At 39.2% G+C, this 25,230-nt stretch overlaps 1 protein-coding gene across 5 annotated transcripts in view; it reads left to right on the forward strand.

The window, feature by feature from the left end:
* Nucleotides 1-18,611, forward strand: part of LOC124555281 (crossover junction endonuclease MUS81) — a 203,026-nt gene extending 184,415 nt beyond the window's left edge. For 3 of the 5 annotated variants that reach the window (XM_047129153.1, XM_047129156.1, XM_047129154.1), the window contains 2 exons: nt 289-402; nt 18,297-18,611. In XM_047129153.1, the coding sequence (XP_046985109.1) occupies nt 289-402; nt 18,297-18,527 (345 nt within the window). In that variant the 3' untranslated portion in view covers nt 18,528-18,611. Of the gene's footprint in view, nt 1-288; nt 403-5,696; nt 5,783-15,461; nt 15,606-18,296 lie in introns of those variants that run through there. The other 2 variants (XR_006968530.1, XM_047129155.1) reach the window with 2 other exon arrangements.
* Nucleotides 18,612-25,230: the final 6,619 nt, after the last annotated feature.

Consider the following 25,230-nt stretch of genomic DNA (forward strand, 5'->3'; position numbering starts at 1 on the left):
CATTCCATGTGACCACTGGTGTGCACTTTCTGAGGATTCTGCATTGAGACAATCATCTGCTGTCCCTGAGAAAATCTTGAATAAGTAGAATGTGCAAACCATAGCCACAGAATATTACTGTAAGAATTAAGGAATAATTCATCCAATTCACTGCTTCTACTACTGTCATTATGAGTAATGTATGTTGTGATTCATCACTTACCATTGTGTTTACGATGCAACAAGTTATCCTTGAAACTTATTTTTTCCTCAATTCTTTGTATTAATTACCTTTGTTGTTCTACACAGGACAAAATGATTGTCAGTTGTCCCAAGGAACATCTACCTCCACTCTTCCTCGCATCGGACACTGTATCACTTATGGCATTCAGTGACTTCAATGGTGCTGCAAGGAAGAAAATGGTGATTACGCAACATATAATAATAGATTTGCATTATGTATTTTCTAGTTACTTTAAGTAATCTGTCACTGTCAAAACCAATTTAATTCAATTCATTTATCGTAGTCTACACACTGCTGTCAGCTTAAAAGGATCACTTCTTAATTATATATTTTGAAGTATATATTTTGAAGTAGATGCCCTATGATTCTTATTACAAACATGACAGAAAATCAAGTTAAATGAAGACAATATCTAGGTGCTGCAGAAGTTCACCCTCATGCTGCCAACTTCTGAAAGTAACACCATTTTTAAGTCTTTGTTTGCCTGTCCCTGGTCTTAGAAGAGATGTTTACTATAATGTCCTAGTAACACACATTATTTTTTTGCCAAGTTAAATAACAGTTAAAAATTAATACATTCATTACTTCTAATACACATACTGTTTTATCGCTGTTGGGTTTACAAATGAGATTTCCACTGATATACGGGACTGATACTTGTGCATAGTCACTTCACTTCTCAGATTTGAATCCATAAAACTTATTAACTCTCCCAATAAGGGCAGTCACAGTTAAAAATCACTATATTCATTAGTTCTAATTAAAATACTGTTTTATCACTATGGGGTTTACAAACGATATTTTCACTGATAAAGAGAATTGATACTTACTCACAGTCGTGTCACTTCTCAGATTTGGATCCATGTGACTTACTGATATTCCCAAGCACCTAAACCCCTACCATTAACTGTCACCTTTACGTGTAGTCATTATTTAAATACACGGGTCATTTGAAAGGTATTGAGAGTAATAGAAATCCTAGCTTTCCACAATCTTATGTCCACATATTTTAAAGGTTGTCTTCTTTATCCAGAGGGCAACTCATAAGTTGTGCTTGGATTGCTCAGTCAATAGATAATAGACAAAGGTTCTGTGTTCAAGTCCATATCTAGCAGACAGTCTTAATCAACCAGAAAGTTTCAAATTTTATTTGTCACATCTACTTACATAGCTCCAAATTGAACAGCATATCTCCATGGTCATGGAACAAATCAGTAACTGAAATTAACATAAGAAAAGTTAATAATAAATAAAATGAATTTTACATGTATCAGGGTGTATACAATCCGGGAAAAACCCGGGAATTTTTTCATCCAGGAGAAAATCGAGGAAAAACCGGGAATTTCTCATTGTTTCAGTTTTCTGTTAAATTTTTGTAATTTTGACTGGTAAGAACTGACACTCTAACAAAGGATATTACTGTATCCCTCTACTGCAGAATAATACTTCAACAATAAAATGTAAACAAGAGAAAAAACGAAAATAACTTAAATTGCAAAGGAAATGGGCCATATACAACTACGACACACAGTGCTCATGCAAATGTCTGCCAACAGCAAAATGTGTCAAAGGCTTTAGGAAGACAATGTAATGCTTCATAACAACAAATTGCCTCCGATGAGTGTGAGGTCACAACTATTTACATTAGATTCGATTTACCAGTTACGAGTGGGCTCATGCGCATGAGCAGTTGAGTCAGGTTTGAGTAGTAGATTCTCCCGCTTCTGGTTACAGGAGTGTGGCTGTTGGCTGTGCAAGCAGTCGCATCAAGCAGCTAGATGCTACCGGGAAAAGGGGGCGCCAAATTCATATTCTTGAGAAAAAAAAGCTTGTTTCACAAAGTGCCTAGCATCCAGCGCACTTTGGTTTATCGATTATTCATATGATTTTGAAACGCATCCCTGTTGGTTTTTGAACGTTGGCTCTGAGCACTATGGGACTTAACATCTGAGGTCATCAGTCCCCTAGAACTTAGAACTACTTAAACCTAACTAAGCTAAGAACATCACATACATCCATGCCCGAGGCAGGATTCCAACCTGCGACCGTAGCGGTCGCGCGGGTCCAGACTGAAGCGCCTAGAACCACTCGGCCACACCAGCCGGCTTTTGAACATTCTTGAACACATTTTAAGTTTATTTCTGAATGAATCATAAGTTGATTTTTGAATGCATACATAGTGTACGTGATGTCTCTGTCAGGAGAATCTTCGTCGCATCTAGAAATAAACTTTCTGCAGACAAAAGGGGCCGGGGCTATACGAGCTGATTGGGGTAAAGCCGAACGGATGACTGCCAATTGCTGTCTGATTATGTGGTTGATAGGGTTTGCGAATGATCAGCGTTGTTATAATTACTAGCGAAATCCATAGATTCAGACTACCAGAATGAAAACAAACGACTAACAGCAATAACAGGTGAGAAAGATTATGTATTATCTTCTCGGTGTATCCAAGAAAATGAAATTTTGCCAGAAAATTTTTGGCCAGATCGCTACACTAGTAAGGAACAGTTGTACAGTCCTCAGCTCGCAGCCTCTTAAATTCTATTCTGGAAGTAACGCGGAAAATGTGTTGTACGAACATGTAACAACGCCTAACCGGAGAATGATCATGAGAAAACTAAAATTGTGATTCTGGCAGTGTTAGTGAAGTTAATCGGTGAACAAATTTTGACAATGGCAGGAATAGCTACAGAATTGGTGATGACAAGATGTTAGAACGAGGAAGGAGAAGAAACAGGGACGTCTCACAAATTGTGGAAGACTAAGACGATTCCAAATTTATATAAATATTTCGTAATACTGCTTTTTGCTTTCATGCTTGAGAAACTGGTGAGTATAAATGAAATGTGAAACTATTTCCTGACATAAAGCTTTTTGCTTGTAGTAGGCCTAATAGGCATTTGATATTGGTACTACGTGAATTATATTCTGTCGTGTTATACAAATGACTATTTGTGTCAAAACAGTCTCGTTTATTTGGTGTGTGTTACAAAATTGCTGCAATATTAGAAAGGCCTATTTTGTTTTATCTAGCAGAAAGTCACAAAATAGACACAAAAAGATCGAGAAACCACACCAGTCTTGGGTATTTTATTTGTAATAACAGCTTTTTCAGTATAGATAATGACATTTTGATTTTTCATGTAGCAAAATGTTTGACAAACTTTCGCAGAAAGGAAAGCATGACATGTAAAGCTGTAGCAAAATTAGAGAGAAAAAAATGCTAGGAGCTAAGGATTGAAGAAATGTGTACTTTCTTGCTTGTCTCTTGTCTTTATTTTATGTATCCTATATTTAATTTTATGTCACACAAAACATCAAGTTATTAGCTAATAGGCAATAAAGAGTGCAAATTTTCTGAATAGTTCTTGTTCTTCCGATTACAAATAATCCCATCCGCTATTAACTGCGAGATTTTTGTTTTTAAAAAGAGAGGGGCAGGCTGTCAAATCGACCGACTGGGAGCAGGAGAGGCACCACAGGACATTTCAGTTTCCACTGTCCTGAATATAGTTTGATGGCATCCATTAGAAAATACACACATTTCAATTCCACACATAGAAATACAGTGACGTGTGGTAGAAGAATGCTGTGTGAAGAGGCATGGCACTGCACTTTGGCACACTTAAGACCAAATAACATGTCTTAGGTTTCCTCGAACACACATGTTTTATGTTTCAGACTTTTCAGATGTATGTGCGCTACAAGATGAACATATTTTTGAAAATTCGATTTTTTTAGGTATTGACCCGCTTAACAAATATCGTAGATCCATGGCTGATCTGCAAAGCAGTCTGAGTTACAGCGGGTAGTCTCCACGTGACCCGTGTTTACATTTAGTGATTTTGCTGTTTACCCTTACCTTTACTTGTGGCCGGGAGCTATCAAGTGAATTAAAATACATTCACATAATTATTGAAGGCTAAAATATGTTTTTAGTTTAAGAGTTCATTTTATTTTCACCTTTCTGACAGTCAAGCATTAATCGCCTTGCAGAACAATGAAGTTATTTTTGTCTGTTTGCTAAAGAAATTTGACTTTTATTAACTTTTTCCGCAGAGGCAGTCAATGTATTTGAAACAAAATGTTTAATTCCACAGTACTGGCTAGTTCCAACTGTTCGCTGCATTTCAAGTGCACGTCTTCATCTTCTGGCATGTATGGCATTATGCCATAATAAAGAACCAAACATGATATAATACAGTACTGATGCTCCAAGAAAATTTACATCCCGAAAACCATACTGAAAAGCTTAATATCAGGTCGAGGTCTACTTCATTGGGAATCTGGACATACGAATGTGCACGCTTTAGTAAGGTTCACGAAATTCCAATGCTCTTGGAGTATCCTCTGATGTCTTGTTTCTTTTATGACAATGTATGATCTTTCAATGTTTTACATGTACGTACATACGGGATTCCTACGTCATGGTAGCTGTGCAAGTGCGGCATCGCCTGTTATCTGTGCTCTCTGGCAACTGCTGAAACGAACCTATTTCTAACAGGTCACAGGAAAATATTGCCAATGGTGGTTTGCAAAGCGTTACTTTCAAAGTAAATATCCTTTTTTGTAAGTTGAACTATGTGCGAGAATGTACCATGAATTTCATGAATCACAGAGCGTTTGACTCTCACTGAAAAATCAACTCTTTGATTGCGAGCCATTTGAAAGAATTTTGAACCCTGAAGATCAAACATTTATGTCATTATTAAAAATTCTACTGGCGCATTTGTGTGATATATCTTAAAGTGTAACAAGCACAAAAAAGATCAACATTATATGTGAAAGCTTAGCTTCTCTTACAGCTTATTAACCTTAGAGACCAATATTATATGTGAAAGCTTTGCTTTTCTTGTAGCAACACTATGTATATTAATTTAAACTATTAACTTTCCCTGTTTGTGTGTTTGTGCTACTTAACAGAGATATTGCTGTTGGCTGGCTACATCACGTGTCCTATGCTCTGAATATCCGCTGTCATTGGCTGGCAAGATCACATGACATGAGCTATGACTGGGTTACAAAAGCTCATCACAATCTCGATTTCAATGATTCAGAAAGTAACCTGTGGTGATTGATGGAATTCCAATGTATACTTTCATAATACGAAAATATGCAGCGTACATGTTGCTGCACATCAAAGATATTTCCAAAACATGTCTTTTTTCCCTGAGTTTCGTTTTCTAAAGTGCCGGGAAAGTCTGTGCCCATGTGTAAAACCATAACCATTCAAAGGATCGATAAGTTTTGCAGTTTTGAGGGAAAATACACTGAGACTTAACACAAAAAAGTGTGTTTTCACCCAGGAGAAAGTGTATTTTTGAACGGGAAATCCAGGAAAAACCCGGGAATTTTTTTTCCTTGTCCACGTATACACCCTGATGTATACTACGCAGATGACACACTGCTAGTATATATTAGCATATTCAACAATATAACAAATGCATGAATCTGACTCTGTTTTTTCCAGGAACTCACCGACAAAATAAGGAGGAGTGTACCATGAAGATATTCTTCAGTTTTAGACACAGACGTGCAAGAATTACTGCTAAGGTGTTTTGAAATTCTTGTGGTAACATATTGAAAATGGATACAGCTTAATACTGTATTCTTGTCTGCACAAGAATCATTCTGCCTGTATTTATTGAATGAAAGCTACTAATTCTTGAGAATAAGCTCATATTGTTAACAAACACCAGTAAAGAAAACATACAGTGAAAGGCCAATGTCAGAAGTCCCAAACTCCTGAACAGGGGTCAGCAAGAGGTTGACAAACTTAAATTGCATGTTGCTCAAACCGCCCTTTCTGAGCCAAAAACACCCTTTGTGAATGGGAACAGTTACCCCTGAATATAATGCCGTATTTCATAACCAAATGAAAATAAGCAAAGTAGACTAATGTTTGTATTGGAATATCACTTATTGCTGATACTCTTCTAATGGTAAATGTAGCAGCACTCAGTTTCTGAACAAGATTCTGAACATGGGCTTTCCATGACAGCTCACCATCGCCCTGAACACCTAGGAATTTGGATTGTTCAGATTCACTAATTATATGCCTATTCTGCATAATCTAAATGTAAGTTTTTGTTGGATTGTGTGTTAGAACTGTGAAAACTGATTTTCTGTGTGATTTAACATCAATTTATTTTCTACAAACCATGATCTTATGTCTTGGACTGCAGTATTTGTATTTTGTACTCAACATCCTTCACTACAAAGCTGGTGTCATCAGCGAACAGAAATATTTTAGAATCACATGTCAGGAATGTCCTGAAATCAGACTTTGGGTACATATAGATAACAATAAATAGAAGTCTAGCTACAATAAAGTCAACTGATCCTGAACAACTTCCAATGACCTGTTCAGTAGATTCAAATGGTATACCATTTTTCATGTACATGGCTACTCCCCCACTCTGCAAACAGCTCCTTGAAATATAGCCAGTTAATCTGTATCCCTATATAGGAATCCTCTGAATTGTCACATTGTTCAAGTTGTGCTCTGACATACCAATATTGTTCAGTTCACTAACTTTATCTTTAATACACTTATATTTTGGTGAAATTTGGTAAATCCTTCATTACTTTGATACCTGACCTTTTTTGAAGGTGGTTCCTTTGTTAGAGACACTTTCACTAAGCAAGAATACCCATCAACTGGCTTGAATCTAAAAAAGATGGAGCTCTAACGCCAATTGCTGTAGGACTTTTCCCATGCGTGATCTCATCACCCACCACTACACTGTCACCTATAAGCTTTGCCAGCTTCCCCTTCCTATACCTATTGATGTGCAAGCCGTGCCTTGTGAAAGTCAATGTATTGATAGACTCAACTGGCACCACTGCATGAGAGTCATACCCAAAGTCATCTGTGCCATCCCAAGCCCCTGTAAAAAAGTCTGACTGCTATATTAAGGTGAGAGGAGTCATGATGCTAAAGCAGCTGTGAGAGGTGCAAATTTGTACCACCAGTTTGAGTAGCTTTCTTTTCCAGATCATCCCCAATGCCATACTCCTTCTCTCTGTCAAGACTATTTCCAGCTCCACTCGTGATCACCATCTGATCCTCTTTTGTGAAATTCCAATGTAACTAACCTGTGTTATCCATAACCTGTGCCCACACCTATGACATGAGAACTAGCTAACAGCAAAACCTTCTTCTTTGTTATTGAATTTACAACTCACTTAGGGTTCTTAACTGTTGAGGTGTGCTGCATATTTCCTGCACCTACACCTATAACCACAAGAGAGTCGTCTGTATAAAGTATGACAGGTGGTCAAATGTGTTGGTGATACACAAAATGAAACTATCTTAATATATCCTTCTCCTAGCAGCATCCTTACCAACTGCCAGTTTCCAGTCTCCAGCCCCCTTTTCCCTCTTCATCCTGTCTGGTTCCTCCCATGTGTTTTCTAACTGCACCGGAAGGGCACAGATCTTAAGCTCCTGCTCCTTCATTAACCTGTTTTGCTATATATCCTTCAATTCCTGGAGATTTGGAGATGATCTAACTAGAATGCACACTGCCCTACCCCATGCGTCACCCCCCCCCCCCCCCCCCCACCACCACCACCACCACCACCACCACCACCCCCATGAAAATAAAATATGTTGCGCAAATCTCACACTGTAACCGATTATGGTCAAACCTATGACAAAGCCTGCACTTCTCACTCATGGTAAAAATTTTACTGTTATTGAAAAGAAATATCTACTTTACCTAAGTTATGCTAATGCAGTAAAACGGTTTTATGAGCTAACTGCAATGATTTAAATGTTACTCCGTAGAACAAATGTAACTACAGCTACTAACACTACTTCTCCACTGTTTATACTACCACTACAAATACTTAACGTGATTACTTGCCTAAAACAAAAATGACACATGTTCACTGGAATACTCATCAGAATTGAACACTATACAATGAGCAAATTTTCTGAAAGTTATGTCTACAGTTATTTCACAAGAAATAATAAGAAATCCCAGTTTAAAACTACAAAAATTTATAGTGGACTACAATGCATAAACAAATTATCAGCTCTTAGCTTTCAGATCCGCTTCAACTGCTAACTGCTCACCTCAGTCAGCTGAGTTACTTCGATGCAAAATGTAAACACACCTGGATAACAGACTGTTCAGAACAATAACAGAACAAGGTAGAGATGAATTCAAATCAACAAATCAATTACTTTTAGAGGAAAAATTACCACAAACAGTCACTAAAAATATTTGAAACCTAAAACTACACTCCTGGAAATGGAAAAAAGAACACATTGACATCGGTGTGTCAGACCCACCATACTTGCTCCGGACACTGCGAGAGGGCTGTACAAGCAATGATCACACGCACGGCACAGCGGACACACCAGGAACCGCGGTGTTGGCCGTCGAATGGCGCTAGCTGCGCAGCATTTGTGCACCGCCGCCGTCAGTGTCAGCCAGTTTGCCGTGGCATACGGAGCTCCATCGCAGTCTTTAACACTGGTAGCATGCCGCGACAGCGTGGACAGGAACCGTATGTGCAGTTGACAGACTTTGAGCGAGGGCGTATAGTGGGCATGCGGGAGGCCGGGTGGACGTACCGCCGAATTGCTCAACACGTGGGGCGTGAGGTCTCCACAGTACATCGATGTTGTCGCCAGTGGTCGGCGGAAGGTGCACGTGCCCGTCGACCTGGGACCGGACCGCAGCGACGCACGGATGCACGCCAAGACCGTAGGATCCTACGCAGTGCCGTAGGGGACCGCACCGCCACTTCCCAGCAAATCAGGGACACTGTTGCTCCTGGGGTATCGGCGAGGACCATTCGCAACCGTCTCCATGAAGCTGGGCTACGGTCCCGCACACCGTTAGGCCGTCTTCCGCTCACGCCCCAACATCGTGCAGCCCGCCTCCAGTGGTGTCGCGACAGGCGTGAATGGAGGGACGAATGGTGACGTGTCGTCTTCAGCGATGAGAGTCGCTTCTGCCTTGGTGCCAATGATGGTCGTATGCGTGTTTGGCGCCGTGCAGGTGAGCGCCACAATCAGGACTGCATACGACCGAGGCACACAGGGCCAACGCCCGGCATCATGGTGTGGGAAGCGATCTCCTACACTGGCCGCACACCACTGGTGATCGTCGAGGGGACACTGAATAGTGCACGGTACATCCAAACCGTCATCGAACCCATCGTTCTACCATTCCTAGACCGGCAAGGGAACTTGCTGTTCCAACAGGACAATGCACGTCCGCATGTATCCCGTGCCACCCAACGTGCTCTAGAAGGTGTAAGTCAACTACCCTGGCCAGCAAGATCTCCGGATCTGTCCCCCATTGAGCATGTTTGGGACTGCATGAAGCGTCGTCTCACGCAGTCTGCACGTCCAGCACGAACGCTGGTCCAACTGAGGCGCCAGGTGGAAATGGCATGGCAAGCCGTTCCACAGGACTACATCCAGCATCTCTATGATCGTCTCCATGGGAGAATAGCAGCCTGCATTGCTGCGAAAGGTGGATATACACTGTACTAGTGCCGACATTGTGCATGCTCTGTTGCCTGTGCCTATGTGCCTGTGGTTCTGTCAGTGTGATCATGTGATGTATCTGACCCCAGGAATGTGTCAATAAAGTTTCCCCTTCCTGGGACAATGAATTCACGGTGTTCTTATTTCAATTTTCAGGAGTGTATTTTAAAAAGTGGAGAGCAATTTTAATAGCAGCCCACCACCTGTCTCCCATGTTTTAAGTACTGATCATCGGAGGGGAGACAGCTACTTCTGAACACACAAGATAATGCTTGCTGGTGGTTTCTTTCAATTATGAAATAATTGTTCTGCAAGATATTGGTTTTAAGGTGGAGGTAGAAGTGTTTATATCTGGGTCTCCTCAAGAAATGAACGTAGTTTGGCCACTTTGTGAACAGGAGCTTCATCGTGGCATCACAAGAACTCATGCTGGACAATATTTGACTTCTTCCATTGATTTCTGCAGAATATCTTTGGAAGGCCTACCAATCTGCCGTTAATGTTGTAGGTAAGATGACCTACTGTAAAGAAATATACCTTCACTTTTGTTGAATAAGGATCATTGTTGGAGATCCAGGATTTAGTTTCACATCTGGGTAGTCAAATTGGTACACTCATGTCTCATCAACAGTTGCAGTTATACAGTTACGCATAACTATTCAGATGTGCTACATTAAGCCATTTGTCCACAGAACACCAAATATTGATTCATTGTTGTTGTGTTAAGTGGTATGGTTTTGAAGAATGCCAAATTTTCTGATAGGAGGATACTTTTGTTAGGTCATAATGGTAGCTGTTGATCCAGATCTGAGAGGATGCTAAATGTGTTGGAAGATGGGGATAGTGTTCTTTTCACTTATTCTACACACACACACACACACTCTCACTCACTCACTCACAAAATTATCTTTAAGAGGTGGTCATTGGAGGAGGAAGTCTCCAAATGGAAAATGTAATTGGTCAAAGCAGTGATTTAACCTCAAACTCAGCCAAAGCATTAAATGTGTTTAATGAAAATGTTCACTTTTCAACTTCATACCAACAGTGACTGAATAATATGTGGAGTGTGACAATGGTGCCCTTACCTCGCTTCCTGTTGGCAGCCGGACCCTTCAGCAATACATTTGGCAGATTATTGCTATCGCATAACATTCTTGGATGTGCAACAATGGATTTAACATTCTTGGAAATGTAACAGTGGATCAGAACAGAGTAATTATCAAAACTTTCTGGTTGACAGCAGAAATATGTTGAAAGCTGTGATAATGTTGTTAGAAGTGAGTATAAACTGTGGCAAGAGCACCACTATTACTGTGCATCTGAATTTGTAAGAAATACTTGCCAAGACCCATCTTATGATGATTTGGATCTAATTTGTGCCTTTACATTATGTAAATTTTGTATTATGTTGTATACTTCTCATGAGATCTCCATCCGTGCTTCCAGTGATTCTTAATCACGTTTACACCAATAAAATAACTAACTGAAGGGATTGTTTGGGAGTTGGTGGCTCCAGTACACATTCCTGAAATTAATAACTTACTAAAAGGCAAATTCTTCTCATGATCATGTCAAATTAAGTTAATGGTATTTACAAGTTAGGATAAAAATAAGAACTGCCTTTGGCTTGTGTCCAAATTGTGATTCCCTACCCCGTGCCCCTTTTCCCCCACCCCTACCCAACTTTGTGTGTGTCCCAGTATACGTCTGTGGCTGTGTTCAACGTATTATAACTTATCTAAGTAATAGTTCTGGACAGTTTTTGCTTATTAACTTCTTCCACCTTTGCATATGAGATTGCAACATAAAAGTGACCGGGAAAATCTGTGTGTTTAACTTTTCTGCTTAGTTCATAAAGAAAAACTTGTGCTAAAGACTTGAGACACAATCCTAACATTATTGTGTGGTTCCTGTGCCAGCCATGCTCTTTGTATAAGTCAATTTCAGCTTCTGTAATTTGTTTTTGAGTTGTGATAACTGATAATTTTTTATGCTTCAACTCCATGAGGTGTCACTGTCCACTGTAGCATTACACATCAAAGCATTGATAATTTAAGCTGTGTTCCAGGTAATGGACTTGATTTGTACTGTTAACTGCTGCTGCGTAGATTGATATATGTAATCAAATGGAAGCAAGTCCCGAATTATGATTTAGGCGTTCAATTCTTGCCATGCAGCTCTCCCTACAAACAGATCTTTCATGCCTCCACAGTCAAATCTGCATGTGTCTGCTTGCAATAATCAGAACAGATAAACAGATCAAATACTGTATATCCAAATATCACATCTAAAAATTGCAGTTTTGACCATTTGCATCCCTACATGTGTTCAATGAACTGTCCAAGTGCTCCTGTGTTATAAGTCCAAATTAAAATGTATCATCTGTATTACGAAATTCATATTGAACTGTGTCTTGGTGGGAACACTTACTGTCACCCTGGTCAGATGAAAGAGATGCTGGAACACTATGGTATCAGAGGAATTGCAAACAATTGGATTGCTACATTCCTAACCAATCGGATGCAGAGAGTCAGCATTACATACACTAATAGACAAAGCAACTCAATAACCGAAATACTATCAAGTAATAAAACTGTAAAACAAGGTGTTCCACAGGGCTCAGTATTGGGACCCCTACTTTTCCTCCTATATATTAATGACTTGAGCCTCAATGTTGATGCACACAAAACAGTAATATTTGCTGATGACACAACTGTACTCCTCAAAGTGGAGAATACAGAGGCTGTGCAAAAAGCTGTGAACTTGGCCACTGAACAACTCAGCAACTGGGCTAAAATCAACAGATTAACTATCAAAACAAAAAAAAACAGCTTCCATGAACTTTCACACAACACAAAATGCAAATTCCTCTCAGCCATTTGTCACTGTAAATAACCAGCCAATAGATACCGACACTGTTTTCAAATTCCTGGGTCTGTGGGTTCAAGTTAACCTGAAATGAAATGCACATACAGGAAAGCTAAATGCCAGAATTAGTACTGCCTGTTATGCATTGAGTGTACTAAAATCATGTGCTAGCCTGAAAACATTAACCAGTGCGGACTACGCTTACATACAAGCCCACCTAAAATATGGTGTGATATTCTGGGGAAATTCTCCAACTGCTCTGAACACATTCAGAATCAAGAAGAGAGCAATGAGGATTATTACTGGGAGCAAACCCAGAGACTCCTGCAAACCCATCTTCAGAAAGTTGGAAATTCTTACACTGCCTTGCTTATACATTCTCGTGACTAAAATTTTTCAGAAACCACATAGTGCCAACTGACACCAGAGTCGTAGAAAATAATGAAATACATGAACACAACACCAGGAAAAACACAATTTACATACAAACATTCTACTGTGTAAAAAGGGACCTTTCCACATGGGCCTCCAACTGTTCAACAATCTTCCCACTAGTATTAAGTCCATCGAAGACAACATAAAATTTAGCAAAGCCGTGAAGTCATATTTGTTGTGTCACTGTTACTTAGAACAGTAATCTTGCTATTTGTGTTAAATTGAAAACATTGAGCGATATAATACATTAGGATACTATAGGCCTATATTAATATATGTTAGCAATGTTAACTGATATTTTCCCACATCTGCAACACACTGTGTACCATCAGATCACATGGAATAAATAAATAAATACACAAATACACAGTTCAAAACATTTCCGGGGCGTTCCTCTCGAGTGTGGAATTAATTGTGTGGGTCAGTTTATTTGCATACTTTTCTAAAATGATGGCCTATAGCTACATTTGGGCTCGGTAATTAAAAAGGTAACCACAATTCCAATGTGCATGTGCACAACCCTGTTTTAAATGTGTAGATTCACCCTGTGGCTATAAGAACTTCTCAGCTGTGGTGAGATAATGCTATAGTTAAGACACTGGGCTTGGCAGTCCATATTTCCATAGTTTCCCAAAATTGCAGTAGACCAATGCTGGAGTAGTTCATTAAATGAGGGCATGGTTGATTTCCTTGTATATGTAGTCTGAAATTGTGCTCTATCTCTATTGAACTGTATGCCAGTGGGACATTAAACTCTGAACTTCCTTCCTTTGAATTTCCTGATAGTGTGATTCTGTCATGATGAAATACCCACCTAACTGTAAGTCAGTTATGGACTTTGCAATTTTCATATGAATTCAATGGCTAATACCTGGAGCCATATTATTACCGTCACTGTTGAGGGAGATATAGTTAAAAAAGGTAGTTTTTTCTTGGTGTGGGGGGGGAGATATCTAGGCATAGCCATAAGAACATTGACTACTGCTCTTATCTGGTTCATCAGGAGGTAATCTGATAAAAACTGCAATAGTTGTGATCTTCCTGGTAGAACCAAAATATCCATCAGTTGTGGTGTCCTTGATAAAAGCACTTTGGACCAGAGAATTATACTTATCACATTTAAGTGTATGATGTTTTGTGGCATTATTATCAGAAGTCTAAAATTGACCTGCGCAGATAGCTATGCATGTTAAGATGCTACTTCTGAGGAGGGGAGGTTTGCTGGCCCCATATTGAATCCGTCTGGCAGATTAATGATGAGGATCAGTGTGCCATCCATCACGGGTGTTGTTTTTTAGGCAAATTCCTCACATCCTGCTAGGTAAATGCCAGATAGGTATCCAAGCACCACCTAAGTTACATGATTTTCAGACATTCGAAAACTTTTACATGAATATCACTACATGCAGACAGTTGACATACACATATAGCACCCCAAGGAGTAATGTGGTGGCCACATGAATGGAATCCGGCCATCCATTTAATTAACCATGCTGACTGTGTCCCGATATGGGGCAAAGGCACAAAAAAAGAAGACTGTCAATATTAAAAATTCACAGTAATCATTTTTGTACAGTTGCTCTTAATGTAGTAATTTTTTTTTCACATTCTCTTCTTCTTCTGGTCTTGTAGCATTCATGCTACAGTTGCAACTGATAGTTAAGTGTCTCTGGGAGTGGACGTAATCCAGTGGCTATAGAAAACGCAGACAACTAAGCATTGCATGTGTCCTGTCAAAATATCATGGGGCTGTTGGGAAAATTTACTTGACTAAGTAAATCTTGACTGAAGTATTTTGTCCCTCGGACACTGCCTTTGAATTGAATAGATAGTGAAAGTTCCCCTGTGGGGATTCCTGATAGCCAGTGTCTTCTAAAAGTATTATTTGCATTGTGGGAGCAGTTACCATTTATGCTACAGGATTTTTCAAATGGGGAATTTTTCAACAACCCACCCTATGGTCATGACTTCACATCTAACAACCGTTTACCTCTTCTTCCACTTGAATACAATGGCTCAATAGACAACAGTTTGGAGGTAATGAAGAAATGTAGGCCTCCATGGTCAAGTAGTTCAGTTCCAGGCAGGGATTGTTAGTACAAAAAGATTCAATAAGTTAGTGTAAATATTATTAAAAGTGCTTTGAGTAAGGTGGCTATTTTGTAGCAAATTGAAGTACGTTTGTAGGAAACTAAAACCACCAATAAAATCTTTTTCTGATTATTATAAATTTTTATTGTTTACTGGCCATTACTTTTCTAACACATATTCTAACTTGTAAACATAAGTATTGTATTATGTCGGCAATAATGAGGCAGAAGGCACAGCACTTCACTTCCCACTTCTTTTGTAATATGATCTAATTCATATACCTACTTTCAAATCCATTGTGCTTGAACAAGAGTTTGTTTCTAATTCCAGCCAGTGAAAATGGAGCATCTTATGCAGCCAGTTTGCAATTTACGCATTACACCACTTCAAAGATATTAGCTTTGAGATGTGCATTGAATGATAGCTATCATTATCCATTGCAGTAATACAGCCTTCTTCTAGCGAGTGCATCAGGTTATTACCAAACAAATTTTTAAAATAGATGCATGTATTTCAAAATATTCTCTGGAAAAGCAGAAAATTTTGAGTGATAAATTCGAAAAGCTCAAATCTCAGTTGGAAAACATACTTGTGGTACACTACATTTAATATGTAGAAGCTTTCCTCACAGTAGCTTACAGCTTGTCACTGTAATGTATTATTCATTGTATATACTACTATAAATATTTTTGATAATTTTTTTATTTTCTTATTAGCTTTCTGTGAATTTTGTTCCATGGCCAAGGAATCTGTTGAATTGAATTAAATAAAATTGGATACCTTGGAGCCTTGAAATTAGCGTGACAGTTAGTATGAAACTTTTGTGGGCCACCTCAATGTTTAGGTACTTACAAGCCACTGTTTTTCTCTTAGAGTCATACCAAATTTATTTATTTGATGCATGTAAATCACATACATGTCTGTTGTCCTCAGTATGCAATAAATGTGAGTAGCCTACAAAAGCTTTCCTTTGTTCCATCAGAAATTTTCAGTCATTGGTACACTTTCTGAACTTAAAACTTAGAGCTTATGTAACATAAATTAGCATTTTTGGGCCCCCATACTCAGTTTTGTAATGTAGGTCTGCTAGGGTTCTACTGGCCATTAGAAAAATTGGTTTTAGTGTAGTATTCTAATTGAGTACTGTAGACTACATCTTCATAGATGTCAACAGTATCAACACACACCTTCAGCCTCAAAATAAGAACCACTGCCACTTGGACTATTTTTTATGAGACTTCACATGTGTTGCCATCAGTTTTTGTGCTTGTGGACTGTCTTCAGCCTGTCACATTTCAGTTCTTATTTCTAGAATGGCTGAATTGTTTTAGGTGTTTGTTACAAAATAGAACACTTAGTGATACTGCTGGAAGCAATCTGGCAAGGTTTCTCTGCCATGACAAAACCACATATTAATGACAATGTTCAAGTCTGGTGATGGACCATGTGGTGAGTGTAGTTCATCTACATGTTAGCCAAGCCATTTCTGAATGGAGCTAACAGTAGTAACTGTGACATTGTCATCTTTGAAGATAACTTCCATGTTAGGGAACAACATTTCAATCCTAATGGTATGCGTGATTTCCTAAAATTTTGATCTAGTCCTTGATTGTAATTTGTTTTCAATGTATGAAAATGGTACTAAAGCAACTCCAGGCAAATATAGCCCATACTATCACTGATTCGCCTACATTTGAACTATAAGAAGTAGGCAATGCAACCTTTCAGCTTCCTTCAGTAACCACCATATGTCAATCAGATTTGTCGCTGCAAAAAGGGTGAAGGATGATTCATTGGTCATTATTCTGATCATTACTGAGCACGGTGATACAGAGGTTGAGATATTGAACTGGCATTCAAGAGGCTGGGGATTCAGTTCCCCATGTAACCACTGAGATTTTATGTGGGTTCTCTGAATTATTAAATGTAATTCAAATGCCAAGATGATTCCTTTCAAAAGTAAACTGGCACTTTTCTTCCCACGTATGTCTAATCTGAGGTCGTGCTGCATTCCTAATGACCTTGTTATCAAAAGAATTCTAAACCTTAACCTTTCTCCTTACTTCCGTTGTCTGTCTTGTGCTAAGGTTTTGTTGCAATTGCAAGCTGGCAGCTGGTGTTCAGTTTGTGCAGTTCCTATTGGACTGTAATTGCAGAACAGATTGTTTAAAAGTCCTATAAAATTCTGGCATCACCTGTATTGCACAAGCTGTACAGTTCAAAGTTAATATAACTTTCAGCTTTTGATATAACAGTCACTTATAGTTCTTTGTATTTTGCAACTTTCGCCCTGTAAATTATGTTTGTCAATCCCATCATACCCTGATATGTTTGATACAATGAACTTTGCTCCAACTGTCCATTGTTGGAACTCTGTCTGGTTTCCTTTTTGTGTCACTTATATTTGGCGTACAACACAAAAATTGTATTAGACTGCTTGTTATACCACAATATAATTACATTTACTGAAATAACAAAAGAAATAACCTCACATGAATGATCAGTGCTCTGGTCCATGTTTTTCCATTATTATGCTATCTGTCTCTAAATTTGAAGACATCTTGTCTGTAATGGCCTTGACATAATTGAGCCAAAATTATTGCACCAGTTGTAGTTCAAACAGTGAATTTGTTGGCCATTGGAGCAAGGAAGTGCAATGGTTAGCACAAAGGATTTGCATTCGGGAGGATGATGGTTCAGGCCCTCTTCTGACCATCTAGGTTAAGGTTTTCCATGTTTTCCCTAAATTGCTCCAGGCAGATGCCAGAATAGTTCCTTTGTAAAGGGCGTAACCTATTTCCTTCCTAATACAACCCTGCCCCGAACTTTGTACTCCAGCTCTATATGACCTTGCAGTCAACTCTTCCTTCTTTCTTTTTTATTGACCATTGCTTTCGTATTAGTAGTGAGAGTTAATTGCCAAAAACCTAAAAAATCACACAAAAAGATACTGTTTGGCATCAACACCAGGAAAAGTGAACTGCATAAATTTCACGCAGCAGTTTTCTTACTTCATGGGGGAGTTATGAAATGCTCCTTATTTGTGGCACATTCCTGTTGTGCATATTACCTTTGTTTATTGTTCTGTGTAGAAATATTAGACTGTGTGAAACAGTGCTATGAATATGAAACTATTGGAATTTTTTATTTTTATTTGCTTTTCAGCAATACACAGTGAAGGAGATGTTCATCAAACAGCTTGTGCAGTTATATGGAATGTCTGTGAGCAAGGCACTTGCAGTAGTGCAGATTTATCCATCTCCATCAGAATTAATGAAGGCATATGCACAAGGAGGAGGAGACGACCTTCTGAGTAACATTTTATATGGAAAGACACGTAGAAAGATAGGCCCAGCACTAAGTAAAACAATTTATCAGTTTTATACCCATGTATAAGCGTAATTAATTAATTTATCCAACTGGGATTTACTAATTGTATATTTGGGGAATTAAACAATAGAGTACCATTTTGAAATGATACTTTAAATATGTTTCATTTTTGTTATCAGTAATATTTCTGTATTTATTATTTAAACCTTAAATGTGTCATAATTTTTTTTTTTTTATTCTTGCATTGAAAGAACAGTTATTTTATTTTCACTATAGCAAGTGATAAAAATATATTAAAATGATGGTTAACATTAACAAGAACTTTGCACTAATGCTGAATGTACAAGTAACATATTATGGTACAAGACAAATTGAGTTGAGACAAAAGTAAAAACCAAGACATGAGAAAAATGGTACTTAACTTTGGTACAATTTGATGTGTGGCACTGGATGCCATGAACTTAATATGATGATATCTAAATAACTTTGCTGTGATTCTATGATATTGCCACTGTGACTGATAGTAATATTGCAGACATTCTTGGTTGACGTGATACTCCATAATTAATGACCATTTAGGTGGAAGGTAGTCTCCAGAGAATTAAACTAAACTAACTGCAAGCACTGACGTGAACTATCTAACTGTTGGTTCAGAACTGTGTGGCTGTCTGTGGCACATCGTGTTTTGTGCCTATCAGTAGAAGAATTTCCATGTCTGCCACTACAAGGTGGAAGCAGTGTTGTCCACAGTTGACAGTGTTTTCTTTGGCACATTGTAAGTGGATAAGTATGGTGAGCTTGAGGATGTGGCATGGAAGCAGAAAGAGGTCCGGATTATGGGTGCCATATGGAGCCTGCTGCTCAGAACTGAGATGCACCAGGTGAATGGTTGTTCCTGCGTGGTGGCAGCCTCTTGTGGTATTTGTTGTGCACAACACTGGGGGAGGAAGCTGATGAAATCAGCTTGCTTCTTTAATGTCCTACTTCATCAGCTGGCAGTGTTGATAGGTGCACATATGTTGCCCCCCCCCCCCCCCCCCCCTCCGGCATTTGTCTTTGTCACCATGGAGAAACCCACGGAAAACTGTGGTGAGGGTGTGGCCATTTCAACATTTATAGGCTGGTCTGAGATGTCACACATGACGTCCACTTCTGCTGGTTCTCATTGGCTGGGTGCAGCTGGGGCCTGTTGCTGGAAGTACTGGCAGGTGTGGATGCATCAAGAGGTCCATCAGCCAGCTGGCTTCATGTAGATCTTCTGATTCTGGAAAAGAAAACAAGATAGGATTTCTGCCTATATGCATGGGAGTGCAATGTGGCCTGATTTGATTTTTAGGGTGCATTGTAACTCCATGTGAACATTCAATTTTAAATATATAATTGCCAAGCTGCTCTATGGCTATGCCTGGTACATTGCCTTTTCCCCATACTTGCAAACTGAAATGAGTACGAGATCATTAAGTTTAAAAAAAAGGTTCCAACTGTTGTTGAAATTCATCTTGTGGGTACAGGAGTTGCTTTAAAACTGACATCAAAGTTTGAAGCCATCTTCCATGAAGTTTCTCTCCTGGCGATTATGCTTCATGTGGATTAGCTCTGTACCAAGATCAATAAAGTATTGTCTTTAATAAACTACTGAACCTGCTTCGTCACGTGTGACTTGAGAGTTTGTATGAATCTTTCAGCGAGTCCATTGGCCTCAGGAAGAAGTCTTGGTGGAAGATATTGATGACATCTGCCTCACAAATGGAAATTTCGAAAAAGCGTCGATGTGGATGAGACCTTAACTTCCGAGAAATGGTCCTGCAAAATCAGTATACAGATGCGACCAGGGTTCTGATGCTTATTGCCATGAAAAATATTGTTGAGGTCGAACTGAGTAATATTCTCGACATGTGGCATTTAGCCACTATCGTTTCAATGTCTTTGTTAAAAATTTTCCAGTAGCAATGCTCTCTGGCAATTTGTTTGGTACAAACTATGCCCACTGTCACTGATGTAGCAACTGTAGTACATCAGATTTAAGAACTGCAGGGGCAGCCACTCATGTCTTGCCTTATTCTGGATGTACCAGAATGACACCTTTGTACACTATAAGTGCATGCCTCTTATTCCAGTAATATTTAATCTTTGGTTGATTAAGTAATTTCTTATCAGTAGGCCACTCTGTTTTATTATGCTGTTTGATCTAGGCAAAACAGGATCTGTAGACACAAGTTAGGCAATTAAACTTGTATTTACTGGGAAATCTTCTGCAGTATCTTTGCTACTGACATTTACAGAAAAACAAACATCACCTATGAGTCAAACTTCTTATCTTGCCCTTTTGACAAACTTGAAAGCAAATGTGTGTTCGCATGTTGTTCTGTGAACAGGAATATAATTTCAGTCATAATTCAACAGAAGCAGCCCCCCCAGTGCTGCAATCATTGAGCTGTCAATGTAGGAACTGTATTGTTCAGTCCAAATGTAGCCACTAAAGATTTGTGGTCTGTGAGGAAGCTGAATTTATATCTGTAAATGTAGTCATTAAATGTCTTGATTGCAAATATAATTGCAAGAACTGCCCCCTTGATTTGTATGTAATTTCTTTGTGCAACTGTAAGAGTATTTGAAGTAAATGCAGTTGGTCATTTAAAATCATGTCAATGTGACAGAGTGGCACCTATGCCAGAGTCAGAAGCATCTGTACCAATCGTGAGTATTTTGCTTGGATTGTATGACATTTGGCAGCAAGCAAATGTTGTTGCAATTTGTTAAATGTGTATTGGCATCCCCTGATTCAGTTGCATTTAGTGTCCTTTTGTAACAGCTTAAGCAGTGATTTACTGATGGAAACTGCATGAGGAGGGAACTTCCGATAATAATTTATTTACCCTAATATGGAATTGACAGGGGTTGAATGCCTCCACCTTTGTTAATTGGGTGTGGATGGGAATATTGTAATAAATTAAATGCAGAAATAATCCTTAGAATGTGATCTTTAATTACCAATATTACTTTTCCACATAATCACCAGCCAATTGGATACATTTCTGCCAAAGATGAAAAAGTTTTCTGAAGCTGTCATGAAAGAAGTCGGCACTCTGTTTCTGCAACCACAGTCTCACAGTTCTCTCAGTGTCTTCATCAGAAGCATGATGATGTCCTTGCAGATCGTCTTTCATTATCGGGAACAGATGGAAGTCAGATGGTGCTAAATCTGGATTGCTGGACTGTATGGAGGATGCTGCACAGTGGTGAGATTCAGTCTTTGAAGTCCTGCTGTGGTGGCATGTGAAATGTGTGGTTTGGCATTGTCACATGGTAGGAAAACATTTCCCTTTTCCTTTTGGACCCTTGCTAGCCATCATTTCAGAGCTCGCAGCGTTGTGATGTAATGCTCTGAATTTATTGTTGTTCCACGTTCAAGGAAATCAACATGGATAACACCATCAGCATCCCAGAACACTGTGGCCATGATTTTTCCAGCTGAGGGCCAAGTCTTGAATTTCTTTTTCTGGGACGAGTCTGTGTGTCGATATTCCATAGACTGACGTTTAGTCTCTGTGTCGTAATGGTGTACCCACGTTTCGTCTCCTGTCACAATTGAATGGAAAAAGCCATCGCCTTCATTCTCGTAACGCGAGAGTAGTTCCTGGCAAATTTGAAGTCTGTGCACTTTCGTTTGAGGAGTCAGCATCTCATTGTGCACGGATCTTCCTACAGCCAAGCAAAGCAATAATGTGATCCACACGTTCTTGTGAAATGCCGATTGTGCGTGCAATTTCTGTCTGAATCAATCTGTCAACATTTTGCTTGTGAAACTCTGTGGTTGCTGTCACAGGACGTCCAACTCTTTGTTTGTCACACAGATCAGATGGTCCCACCTCAACATCTTTAAACTTACTTGTCCAGTGTATTATAGTACCAGTGCAAGAAAGAGAGTCAGTGTAAGCCTGCTATAAAGACAGTTATCAAAATTAAAAGAAAAGATTTTGACACTTATTCAGATTGCAGTTTCGATGACGATGCACCAATAAATAATTCTAATGAAGAAGCGACGGAGTGGGAATGTGGATCCTGCCAGGTAAAATGGTCAAGTGATGCACCTGCACACGAAGATAAAAGTGTGTGGATACAATACTAAATGTGTACTGCTGGTGTCGATGCGACAGGTCGCAAGCAATTTCTCTGCGGTTGCTGCATGTGATTTATACAACAACAGAAACATTTTACAGAGGATAATTTATATTAATGTGATATTATTGTATTATTAGGACTAATCTGTATTAAATAAAAATCAGCATTGTTTTGAACTACACACCACATAATTTAATTGTTTATCTTCCCATAATTAACCTTCTTCAATAGGCCTGACCACTACCCAATAGCCCCATTCAAATGCTCTTTTGTCCAATCGAGAGGGTAAATCAAAAGACAGTATATCATAAATGTTTGACAATCTTATACAACCACCTTGTACAGATAGGATAGGTACACACATAGAAGTATTACTACATGCGTAAACGGAAAATGTAATTAATAATTTACTGGGAAAAAATTATGTAAATTGAAATTATTTTTATGGCTCTGCTGTAACCTACTCTTTTCTTTAAATCTCTATAACATACAATTTATAACGCAAATGAAAACATTATTCATTGTAGGCTCTGTTGTTAAAGTTTTTTGTTTAAGTCATGCAACTGGCTAATTTTGATAATGTGTCATTATCAGGCACATGTGTGACATTATATTATGTACAATGCAATTTACATTGTGTAAATGTCGGGTTCATCTTACACGTATATGGCCACATGTTGTAATCCGTAAATATATGAAGACAGAATCCAAATCATATTGCTACACCACCACGTCACACTCTAGCTGTAACTACAAGTACTCATACAGGCAGTGGAGGCACACACTGTAAAATGTGATACATGTTAAGTTGATGCTACACATGTGCCTAATGACGATGCAATGCTGAAATTAGCTTATCACAAAAATAAAATTAAAAACTTTAATATACAGCCTGCAATGGACCATGTTTCCATTTGTAAAATATTTTGAGGCTGTAGACCCAAGCAGAAACAAAATTTTGATTTATAAAACTTCGTCACTTCTTCATGTACCCTCAATATGGTTTATTCCGAATGGGCTGCCTTCATCGCATTCAATATTCTCTGTTGTTCATCAGAGGACAAATGCATCATACACTATGTGATCAAAAGTATCCGGACACCTTGCTGAAAATAACTTAAAAGCTCGTGGCACCCTTCATCACTAATGCTGCAATTCAATATGATGTTGGCCCATCCTTAGGCTTGATACCAGCTTCCACTCCCGCAGGCATACGTTCAATCAGGTGCTGGAAGGTTTCTTGAGGAATGGCAGTCCATACTTCACTGAGTGCTGCACTGAGGAGAGGTATCGACATCGGTCAGTGAGGCCCGGCATGAAATTGGCGTTCCAAAACATTCCAAAGGTGTTCCATAGGATTCAGGTCAGGTCTCTGTGCAGGCCAGTCAATTACAGGGATGTTATTGTTATGTAACCACTCTCCCACAGGGCGTGCATTATGAACAGGTGCTCAATCATGTTGAAAGATGCAATCGCCATCCCCGAATTGCTCTTCAACAGTGGGAAGCAAGAAGGTGCTTAAAACATCAATGTAGGCCTGTGCTGTGATAGTGCCACACAAAACAACAAGGGGTGCAAGTCCCCTCCATGAAAAGCACGACCACACCATAACACCATCACCCCTGAATGTTACTGGCAGATGACGTTCACTGGGCATTTGCCATACACACACCCTGCTATCGGATCGCCACACTGTGTACCGTGATTCGTCACACCACACAACGTTTTTCCACTGTTCTGTCATCCAAAATTTACACTCCTTACACCAAGCGGGGCGCCATTTGGCATTTACCGGCGTGATGTGTGGCTTATGAGAAGCTGCTTGACCATGAGATCCAAGTTTTCTCACCTCCCCCCTAACTGTCATAGTACTTGCAGTGGATCCTGATTCAGTTTGGAATTCCTGTGTGATTGTCTGGATAGATGTCTGCCTATTACACATTACCACCATCTTCAACTGTTGGAGGTCTCTGTCAGTGCAGCTAGGGATGTTTAGGAGTGTGGAAATTTTGTGTACAGACATATGACACAAGTGGCATCCAATCAGCTGACCACATTCCAAGACCGTGAATTCCGGCGTGCACCCCATTCTGCTCTCTCACTGTGTCTAGTGACTACTAAGGTCACTGATATGGAGTACCTGACAGTAGGTGTCAGCACAATGCATCTAATATGAAAAATGTATGTTTTTGTAGGTGTACGTATACTTTTGATCTCATAACGTATCGTCTTTGTGTCTGTTGTTGTAATGGTGTTCCAATGAGTGATTTTTCCAGCTCATAATAGTGTGGTGGCATAATAAGCACTTTGTGTAGCCTTCAATCAACATGAAAAAGTAATGTAATTCTCATTCCTCGTTGAACGTTGTGGCTTCCGCACTTCCTTTTTCTTTTTGTGCAAATGTGTAGACGCCATAGTGCTCCTGATTCTGAACATAAATCTAATTTAACACAGGTTGTGTCATTAATGAACTGCTTGACAAGTCTCAAGGCTTCTATCTAACTCTAGAGGCATTCTTTCTCCTCCCTCCTCACCATTCTGTCCCATTCGCTGGTGCTCTCAGAGTGCTAGGCAAGAGAGTGGCTGAAGTGTTCGCGGAATGCTGTTTAGCCAGGCCTGATCTAAAGGCGCGAGTCCACTAGCAAGT

This window comes from Schistocerca americana, chromosome X (genome assembly GCF_021461395.2).
Source record: "Schistocerca americana isolate TAMUIC-IGC-003095 chromosome X, iqSchAmer2.1, whole genome shotgun sequence".
In the NCBI taxonomy this organism is placed as follows: domain Eukaryota; kingdom Metazoa; phylum Arthropoda; class Insecta; order Orthoptera; family Acrididae; genus Schistocerca; species Schistocerca americana.